The following is a 10,715-nucleotide window of genomic DNA, read 5'->3' as shown; positions in this document are numbered from 1 at the left end:
TGTGGTCATATTAGTTATTGGCTAACACTTGTCTAATAAGTAACGTGTAATAGCCCATTAGGCAGCCCTTGTATACAAGACCCTACAAAACCAGTAGTAACAAACTTGTAAGTGTATGGAGACTTAATCACTGTAATGTAATGAAAATAGTGTTTGTTTATTGTATGTATATGTGTAGTGTTTAATTGCATATATTCAATATTTGTTTATTGTATATGTGTAGTAGTGTTATATTATATGGAAAAATAATAATAATAAAATAAAAGTCGATGTAGTGTATATGTGCATTAATGTTGTATTACACATACGTACTAATGTGTATTCGATGTATGTATTAGTCTTATATTGCATATAAACAATAGTGTGCATCAAATATGTGCAATAGTATTGTATTGTATGCAATACAATACTTTGGCATATATGCAATGCACACATGTGCACTACACCGACGAGGTTACCAAAAAGGGGGGTTTTTTTTAACCAATAACATATAAGAATAATAGTAAAAAAAGAAACTTCAAAAAAAAAAATTAAAAGTTAAAGTTAGTTTTTTATGAGTTTTTAAGTTTTCTATATATATATAAACCAAAAAGCTTTAACGATAATCAAGAAATTGAAAACTTTACACGAGGGCACAAAGTCTCACCTTGTTTAGGCTGAGATTTGAATTCGTGTACTAGTCTCGATCAATCGGAGAAGGTATCATTGCTTTGAAGAGTACGACAATTGTATATGTGATCCCTATTGTTTAGGGAGACAACTAGTGAAAAAAACTCTTGATCAAGGAACAATGAGAGGACATGGAGTGAATTAGTTCATATTCACTTGAACCTCTATAAATTTTAAGTGGAATCAAAATCCAATTTTAATGCATAAGAATTAGTGTGTATATATATATGTGTGTGTGTGTGTGCCCCCCCCCCCCCCCCATCCCAACACGCGTGTGGAAAAAAAACATGTGTCGGCTGAAGGTGCGGCTCTTAAACTTCCATGGTTGGGCATGTTTAAAATCTAGCAACAATAGATGATGTTGCTTGGTTTCGTTTTTGACAATATTCATGGCAGTTGTGCAATGATACCCGAACTTTTCTTCAACACCCTGAGTGCCTATTCAATATCTTTCTGTATGGATTCTTCCTTTTTCTTAAAATATGGTATTTTTTTTCATGTGTGGACATGTAAATGCTCTCACAAACGAGTCCCAATCTAGATAAATAACATTGGTAAGATAATACTCATGCTCATAATCCACATTGTTGGCATAAAGTAACTACCTCAGCGTATTTTCGTCAATGATGTTGTCCAAGATAGGCGCTTGTTTTGCCACACTAATATCATTGTTTGCGTTGGTCACACTGAAGAAAGCATGTCAAATCCAAACATAATACAACACAACCACTTCAAATGATAAGCTTTCGCCTACATGATCACCCGGTGGAATGATGTTGACCTCTACAAGTAGTTGGATTGTTGGCCCAATACCAATGTGTGTAATCGATGCTACCAACCATTCTAGGAAATCTATATTTATTCATGAACCTCATATATTTGTTAGATATCGCTAAACATCAGTCACTCAAATACCTCTCATCATAGAGACCAATAACACCTACATATATTAATAACAATAAATTATTAATAGCAATAAAAATTAATAACAGACAATAACAATATAAATTAACAATAAATAATATTAATAACAATAAATAATAGACATACCTTCACATAAAAAATGTGAATAATCCCATATCATTTTTTGAGACACCTTTGAACACTCGACTCACAAATCATGTTAAGTACCATATGTAAGTTGACGAATAGTAGGTTGCACTTTTGTAAACATCTGAATCCTATTTTACGTGTAGCATCTTCTCTTTGTTGGAAAATGTAAACGTGCGTTCGAAGCATCCCAGAATGCGGAAGATTAGAGGGCGACTCATGCGAAAGCGGCGTTAAAATTTTTTTAAGATCATACAAGGCACTTTCGGCAAATTATTCATTAACCAAGCGATTATGAGCAGCTACACAATCTTGTTCGAGTGGAGGTCGTTTTGTACGCAGTTGTAAGCTTTCGCCATGCTCAAGTAAATCTTGGATTCCCACTCAAATCGCCAAAACAATCGGCTATTTTCTAAATCTGAATTGGAAAAAGTGTTAAGTGACAAATCCATGTTTTGTTTATATTTGGAAAGAGTTGGAGAGGATTTGAGAGAGTAACGAGTGTTTTATAAAAAAACTAGTTTGAGACCCGTGTATTACACAGAGAATTAACAAAAATTTCAATATTTAAAAGTTAAACAAAATACAATCAATAACACAATTATCATATATTGTTAATACAATTTACAACTTTCATTAAAATTGTAGGAATTGCAAAGCAAACATTACACGGGGAATTAGTGACGTCAACTTCAAGAGTACTAAGATCAGTAAAGTAAATTTATAAGTTGAAATAAAGTAATTTTAATTTACCTTGGATTGTAGAACACAGTAAAAGGGCTGTTGTTTGCAGCTGCATGGGCTGCAGCAGCTAATACTCCAATATGCATACTATCACTTGACAAAACTGATGATGATAAATTTGCTGGTTATCTGTTAGCGCGCCTAATTCCCAATAGAAGCTGTTGTTTTTCATCCATTAAGTTAACGGAGTTAACATTTCGTTAGTCGTGGACCGTTAGAAATAAATGCATCTTTAGTTAGGACCGCCACCGGCCAAGTGTTATGTTGGGACTGTTATTTGCCAATAGGCCATAGTTGGGATTATTTAAAACCAATTTTCCTTTTTTAAATCAACCTGTTTTGATCTGAATCCCGTTCCGACCCGACACTGTTCTAATTTGAAGCATGTTCTGACCTATCCCCTTTCGGCTCAAAACCGTACCGACACGAACCGAACTAGATTAACCATTTTTGTAGCAACTCGTTCCGACCATAATTTGGTCTTACACATTACACGAGCTCACCTGACTCGACTTGTTGCCAATCTTAGCCGGTAATCACAAAATATGCTAATTTTTTAAGTTTAAGAAGTATAGCAGTATCATACTCAAATTAAAGAGAATAAAATGCTCGTTTTTATGATGTAATTTTTTTTAAAAAAATATTAACGTACGAAAAAGTTATGGTCTCTTAAAAAATCGTGGAGGTAGTTGGTTTTGAATAAGGGTTAATGTGCAACTATTATATAAATTAACAAAAGTTGTTGAAAGTTCAAGTACCAAACTTGTAAAATTCAAATATAAAAGCTAAAAGCTTTTTCTCAAAAGCTAGTAATCTCTTTTAGCTTCAAGTTTTTTATCCTAACCTAAAAGTTTCAAACAACTACAATCAAACAAGACTTTTTATTAAATATGAGTTTTTTTTTCTATAAAGCTTGTAGCTAAAAGCTCTTAAAAGCTTTTTACCAAATATAATATTGGTCAAAGCCATAGTGTCCGCCAACCTAATGCGACCCTCTCTCAATGGCAACCCTTTTTTGTCCAAAAAGGTGTGGGGCGATTAAATAACGGTCTAATAAATACCTTAATATTAATATCATTGCACTACAAGCTCTTCGAAGATCCAGGAAACAGACAATAATAAATGAAGAGTAAGTGAAATTTGTGTTTAAGGGAAACAATTAAGTTATAGAAAATGAATAATTCAAAAAGAAATTAGTTTAACTTCTGTAAAACAAAGAAAATTAAAAATCAAAGCCACCAAATTTTAAAATTTTAGTGTGCACTTCCTATATAACTCACTCAAAAATATTTTAAAAAAAAGTTAAAAAAAAACCCTTTAAACATAAGCAGGTTAACATATCAACCAAACAACGGTCTAACAAATACCTTAATATCATTGGACTATAAACTCTTTAAAGATTCAGGAAATAGATAGTAATGAATGAAGAGTAAGTGAAATTTGTATTTAAGAGAAACAATTAAGTTATAGAAATCAATAATTCAAAGAAAAAAAAATTTAGTTTCACGTCTGTAAAACAAAGAAAATTAAAAATCAAAGCCACCAAATTTTAAAATTTTAAAGTGTGCACTTCAATTCCTATGTAACTCACTCAAAAATATTTAAAAAAAAAAGTTATAAAAAAGCCTTCTAAACATAAGCGGGTTATTATATCAGTTCATTACATGGCTTGTGTCCAGACTAACTTGTTAAGTAAATGTGTCATGTTTTAGTTACTTTTTTAATAAATGGACTATATAAATCGACCCAAAACGTGATAATTTTGTGTCATATAAGTAATTGTCTCCACAATATACCCAAACAAAATCCTTAAAATACAATTTGTGTTAAGACTATCATGGCATAGAAACTCACACGCTACCAATATGATAACTAATTATATTGAAGAAAATATCAACGAAACTTTCTCCACAAAAATACAATAGTTACCTAACATATGAGCATCAACGTAACGTACCACATTTGTGTCTAGATACTGCACAAAACAAAAACTCAATTATTAGTTCAACCTAATGTAATGGTGATTTGATGACAATTGATAAACTACTACAATTTATTGAGAGCAAGAACATAGCATTTAACATCCCAAACAATGTTCACTAGTTTCTAAATGTTTTAAAAAACAGATTAATTTTATCTAATTTCTTACTAATGTTTTGTACAGAAATCAATCAGTTTTGAGCTTTTACTTCTCAAATATTGGAAAATCATTTAATAAATATATTTATTAAACAAATTATAAAAGTAGGGATGTTATATATAAATTCATTTTGCATGATGACTCATGTATTCTCTCTCCCATTTTCTTTATAATTATAACCATTACTGTATACTGATAATATTACATGTTTCCACAAATTCCCTCTTGCGTTTTGTCCTTTTATGAGAGAAATTTAACATATTAAAATCATATAAAAATAAATAAATATACAAACATTTGGATCCATCTCTACACTCTATACATGATATACACATAAAAGCATTAATCATATTGATTTAAACTTAAAACAGTACATTGTAGAAATCAGACTCATTTATAAAAGAATAAATTTTGGTATAAAGTATTCCCAACATCCAACATGCATTTAGACATATAGTTAAAGGTCCTCTTTTATGTCTCTCTTGATCTATAAATACACACACAACACCCACTGTCTCTTCAATGTTTCATTAAGCCCTAATAGGTTATAGAGAGAGAAAGTAGAGAGAGAGAGTATAGCCATGGATGAAGGCCATGAGAAGGTGGTGGAGACCGTGTTAGCAGGAAACTATGTGGAAATGGAGGTTGAAGGGAAGCCTAAAAATGTTAAATCCACCATTTCCAACTTCTTTTGGCATGGTGGTTCTGCATATGACGCATGGTTCAGTTGCTCTTCAAATCAGGTATTATTATTACTTGTGCAAATTTACCAAAGGTTTTATTTCAAAGATATATAGTATACTATACAGTTTATTATTGTATCAAATCATGATAAGCAGAAAGCAGTTGTTTTTCAAACATCATATGATTTTTCATCTAACACGAACCATGAATTAAAAAAGTGTGCAAAGGACACTTGCTGTAAGAATGATCAGCTTTCAAAATACTAGTTGTAGGAATGACGGGCCCAAAAAAATTATTTTATCAGTTGAGTATTGCCACATGGGTCGGTCAAGAATTTTTAAACTATAATAGTATTAAAAAAAATTCACAGCCGACCTTAGTACCCACAAGGGTTGGTCTGCCCCTCTACTGTAGGAACCTTATGAAATAAAATAATTAGTAGGTTAAGAATAAGTTTGTCATCTAAAGTGTATTAAAAATAGATAAATGTGTCACCAAACTTAACCTTTTGTAACTTGTAAGGGCAATTCTGTCATCAAAAAGAGCAAACTTGACAAATATCTTTTAATAGATGGCTTTATTTTTTACACAATAATATAAACTGATAATGGTCTATTTTCAGTAAATCATTATTTGTTACACATCAACTTATGTGAAAAAGGTTACTCATAAACACATAAAGCATGTGACTTGGCCTGTAAACGAACCAAATGTTTGGTGAACTGTTCGTGAAGCGTTTGACGGGAAGTTCGTCGTTTATTTAATAAATGAACGAACATGAACAAAAAATTTGTGTTCGTTTAATTAAACGAACGAACATGAACATATATTTCGTTCGTTCATTTATGTTCATGAACGTTCGTTATGTTCGTTTATTTATGTTCATTTATGCCTGTTTATTTATGTTGGTTTATGTATTAATAGAAAATAATTAAATATTATCTGGATAAGTCATCTGCTTAAAGGCTTTATATTTGTTAATTTGTGTTCGTTTAAGTTCGTTTATGTTTGTTTGTGTTCATTTACATTTGTTCGTATATGTTCGTTTATATTTGTTCAATTTGTTCGTTTAGATTTAAAAAAACGAACATAAACGAACACAAATGCTCATTTTTAAATAAACGAACATGAACATAAATATTTATTTGATTAAGTGTCCGTGTTCTTTTAAAGTTAAATGAACGAACACGAACATGCCCTTATTCATGTTCATTCAATTCGTTACAAGCTTTCACTATTCACATTGATGAATGCATCGGTCTCAATCTCTAAGCCCTGCCGATTTTATTTGTGTTTGTGAACCGTTCGTGAACACATTAATTTCCTTGATGAACGAACACAAACATAAAATCTCGTTCGGTAAGTGTTCATGAACCGTTCGTGAACACATTATTTTCTTAACGAACGAACATGAACAAAGCCTTGTTCGTGTCCGTTCGGTTTGTTTACAACCCTACATGTGACCATTTAGAAGGATTAGGAAAAGCTTCAAGATCTCTAAATTATAAATAGAAATATTGTATGATGAGTTGCTTGGTGATATATAGTGAGTATTTTGGTGAGGTCATTATATGTTTTTAGGATTTATACGTTTAGTAACGTGTTGTGCCAATCTTATTCGTACAGGTGGCGCAAGTGTTGCTTACACTGCCATACTCATTTTCACAACTAGGAATGCTCTCGGGCATTTTGTTTCAAATATTCTATGGTTTAATGGGAAGTTGGACTGCTTACCTCATTAGCGTCCTGTATGTTGAATATAGAACTAGAAAGGAAAGAGAAAAGGCTGATTTTAGAAACCATGTTATTCAGGTACAACTCCTCAATGCATGTCTATGCATCTACCACTTGTGCACCTTACCTTTTGTTATAATGGCTTGTACCTTATATTCTATAACTTGTACTTTATACTGGATATATTTGACCATTAATGTTGGCTTTTTGTAGTGGTTTGAAGTTCTTGATGGATTACTTGGCAAGCATTGGAGAAATGTTGGTTTGGGATTCAATTGCACCTTTCTTCTCTTTGGATCTGTGATTCAACTCATAGCTTGTGCAAGGTACAGCTTATTAAACATAATGTATAAGTTAATAAAGTGTGTTAGTTATACGTCAAAGCAAGTTTCTTTTAAAAAATAAATAGCCGTTGCAAAAGCTTTTTAGAATTGTATGTACAATACAATTTATGATTACTACGTCAGATCAAACTAGATATAAGATAAGAACGATAATGATTAATGAACTCAATCTGATTGGTACATATTAAGACGTGACGCATTATCTTCGCACGTAGTCCTAAAGGCCCACAAGCACATGTCATTTGTAGTTTATATGTTGTGTTTTATACAATCATCAATCAATGCATTATATGAATTAATGATTTGTGGGTTTACGCAGCAATATATATTACATCAATGACAACCTAGACAAGAGGACATGGACATACATATTCGGTGCATGTTGTGCAACAACAGTATTTATCCCATCATTTCACAACTACCGGATTTGGTCGTTTCTAGGATTGATGATGACTACTTACACCGCGTGGTACCTAACCATCGCATCACTAGTCCACGGCCAGGTTTTTATTTTCTTTTGTTATAATAACCTGTACATCATGCATTAGTTAAAATTCGTCAAAACGTCAAATCAAATATCAAAACAATAATAATTTGTATGGCATGTCAGTAAGGATGATTAGACATATATTTCGCGATCATCCTTTGATCCACTCCTTGAAAATACTATTTTCAAACGTTACTTTAGCCTCTATATTCACTACAATAATACGGATGTTTCAATTTTATTATGTTTATTAAGTTAAAAAGGTGTGAATTGTTAATTTTGTAGGTGGAAGGGGTGAAACATACAGGTCCAGCAAAGATGGTGTTATATTTCACGGGTGCTACAAACATTCTCTACACGTTCGGGGGACATGCTGTCACAGTGTAAGACAACCCCCTTGTTCTTTACCTTATTTCCAAAAGACACACCTGCATTTTTATATTTATTTAATGGGCACGACTGTCATCTACCATCACTTGTGTTTTGTATGTGGGTGTTATCATCATGTTGATAACAACTTGAGCTTGATTGCTTTTCACTTTTCTTTTTCCTTTTCATGCATCCAATTATTTATAAGAATCTTTAGGGATAAAAAAGTTAGATTGAGGACAAACCAGTCATTTTAAAGATTTTTTTAAACATTTTTTAAAACTATATTTTATAACATCGTGCGAAAGTGAGATTGGGTCATGGGTGGGTCCACGTCTCCGTCTATGAGTGTCGTCGGGGCCGAACAATCCAATCTCCCTTTTCAATCAGAAACCGTAGCCATGATATGTCTTAGCTGAAAGCGACTACCTGATGCCTATAATCTTTGGTTACAAGCGGTCTTAAACGAGAAAAAAATCACTTTGTATATAGCTTTGAGATTTTATATATACGTCTTACATATCTGATTCAACGAGTTAACAACATTTATCCAACACGTTACCTCATATAAAAGAGAGAAACGGTAGGCCTTTATTTGTATTCACTTACTTTATGTTTGTGTGTCAACTTTTCTTAAAATGAAAGTTTGGTTTATCAGTTCAAAGATATTTTGTAACACGTGAACCCAAAATTGCCATATCAAACATATTTCATGTATTTCTCATGTAAAGGAAATCTTATCTTATACACATTTTTTTTCCATGATCAAAGGGTTTATATCTCTTAGCCTAGTGTTACAAACTGTGTGCATATATAGCTTACAAGATTAAGGGTTCGATTCTTAAGTAGACAGTGATATATATATATATATATAAGAGTAGAATCAAATAGAGGCGTGTGTTTCTTTTAAAAAAAATAAACTAATTCTCCACGAAAGTAAAGTATATATATATATTTTCTACTGTATTTCTTTTATGAAAATGACGCATGCTTGTAATTGTTGTAAGATATGATCTGACCCAATGAATTTTCACTACGACTATAAGATTCCATGTTTTGACTAGTCTCTATCTTAGCCCGCCCACACCTACGCGAAATTCTTTTCTGAGCATGACAGTTTAAACATGTTAAATTACAACAATACCCCTTTTGTCAGGCATGGGTGGCATAAAGTATTTCTTTTTAGGGACACCCTTTTTCACTTTATGGCATCAGCTTTCTATATTTAAAAGTTATCTTTCATATTAATGGACCCATGAATTTATGTGATCAAAACAAATGAGCCCAAAGTTTTGGAAAAAAAAGAAGTTGGGCTTTGGGCTCATTTGCTAATGGAGATTAGCGAGTACTAATTGGGATTAATGGTGTCTTAACAGGGAAATTATGCATGCTATGTGGAAACCACAAAAGTTTAAGTCGATTTACTTTTGGGCCACCGCGTACGTGTTGATGCTTACGCTTCCATCCGCTGCAGCGGTTTATTGGGCTTTTGGCGACTCGTTACTCAATCACTCAAACGCGTTTGCCCTTCTGCCTCGATCTCCGTGGAGAAACATGGCCGTAATCCTTATGCTTATTCACCAAGTACGTTTATTAGTCTGATAATCGCCGTTACTTCATAAATGCATGCATTATTAAAAGTGTTGATGTTGTTTGGTTATTTGGCTGGCAGTTTATAACATTCGGGTTTGCTTGCACTCCGTTATACTTTGTGTGGGAGAAAGCAATCGGGATGCACGAGTGTAAGAGCATGTGCAAACGAGCTGCGGCTCGGTTGCCTGTGGTCATCCCCATATGGTTTCTTGCCATCATCTTTCCTTTCTTTGGGCCTATCAATTCGACCGTTGGATCTCTTCTTGTTAGTTTTACAGTCTACATCATCCCCGCTCTTGCTCACATGTTCACCTTCCGCTCGGCTGCTGCACGAGAGGTATCAATTCAATTCCATCCTTCATACCCCATCATGTTATATAGTAGTTAGTGGCAAGAAAAGGTGTTAATTTATAAAAATGACACAAAACGACTCGTTCATTACCAAGTCACAACTTTCAACCCGTTTAACCTTTTGACCTGATTCAATTTGGTGATGCAGAACGCGGTGGAGCCACCTCCAAAGTATTTTGGAAGATGGGTTGGCACATACACGATCAACGTCTTTGTAGTCGTTTGGGTATTCATTGTTGGATTCGGGTTTGGAGGATGGGCAAGCATGACAAATTTCATACACCAAATTGACACATTCGGACTATTTACCAAGTGCTACCAATGTCCACCACAACTACCGCCACCACCACCGCTGCTTAATGCCACCGCTCCTATTGCATCTCCTGCCAACCACCTCCAACTACTAGGGAGCACTCACTTTCACAAACCTTGAAAGTTGAAACCAAGCTTCTATCATTCCCACCAAGAACGTTTAATCGCATCAGTGTGATCACTTTTTATTGTAGCATAGGAAATATTTGGAATTAATTTATGCGAAAATATTATTTCA

General features: G+C 33.3%; 1 protein-coding gene across 1 annotated transcript; it reads left to right on the top strand.

Moving 5' to 3' along the window:
* Positions 1-4,968: 4,968 nt before the first annotated feature.
* On the top strand, positions 4,969-10,715 carry LOC143599285 (auxin transporter-like protein 2). The gene is made up of 8 exons (XM_077077273.1): positions 4,969-5,346; positions 6,914-7,099; positions 7,235-7,347; positions 7,685-7,868; positions 8,138-8,235; positions 9,598-9,805; positions 9,894-10,151; positions 10,314-10,715. Exons 1-8 carry the CDS (start codon positions 5,185-5,187, stop codon positions 10,596-10,598), a joined length of 1,494 nt encoding a protein of 497 aa, XP_076933388.1. The 5' UTR covers positions 4,969-5,184; the 3' UTR covers positions 10,599-10,715.

This window comes from Bidens hawaiensis, unplaced genomic scaffold (assembly GCF_021521415.1).
Source record: "Bidens hawaiensis isolate Kalapana, Puna unplaced genomic scaffold, B.hawaiensis_p1.1 tig00051758_1, whole genome shotgun sequence".
NCBI classification, from domain to species: Eukaryota; Viridiplantae; Streptophyta; class Magnoliopsida; order Asterales; family Asteraceae; genus Bidens; species Bidens hawaiensis.
Note: the sequence above shows the minus strand (reverse complement) of the source record. Positions and strands in the feature narration are given on the sequence as shown.

Excerpts from the sequence above, each read along its gene's own strand:
- LOC143599285 (XM_077077273.1), top strand. The coding sequence starts at position 5,185 with ATGGATGAAGGCCATGAGAAGGTGGTGGAGACCGTGTTAGCAGGAAAC. Across the intron at positions 7,100-7,234 it reads TTAGAAACCATGTTATTCAG|TGGTTTGAAGTTCTTGATGG; the intron begins GTACAACTCCTC and ends GGCTTTTTGTAG. Across the intron at positions 9,806-9,893 it reads TCCTTATGCTTATTCACCAA|TTTATAACATTCGGGTTTGC; the intron begins GTACGTTTATTA and ends TTTGGCTGGCAG.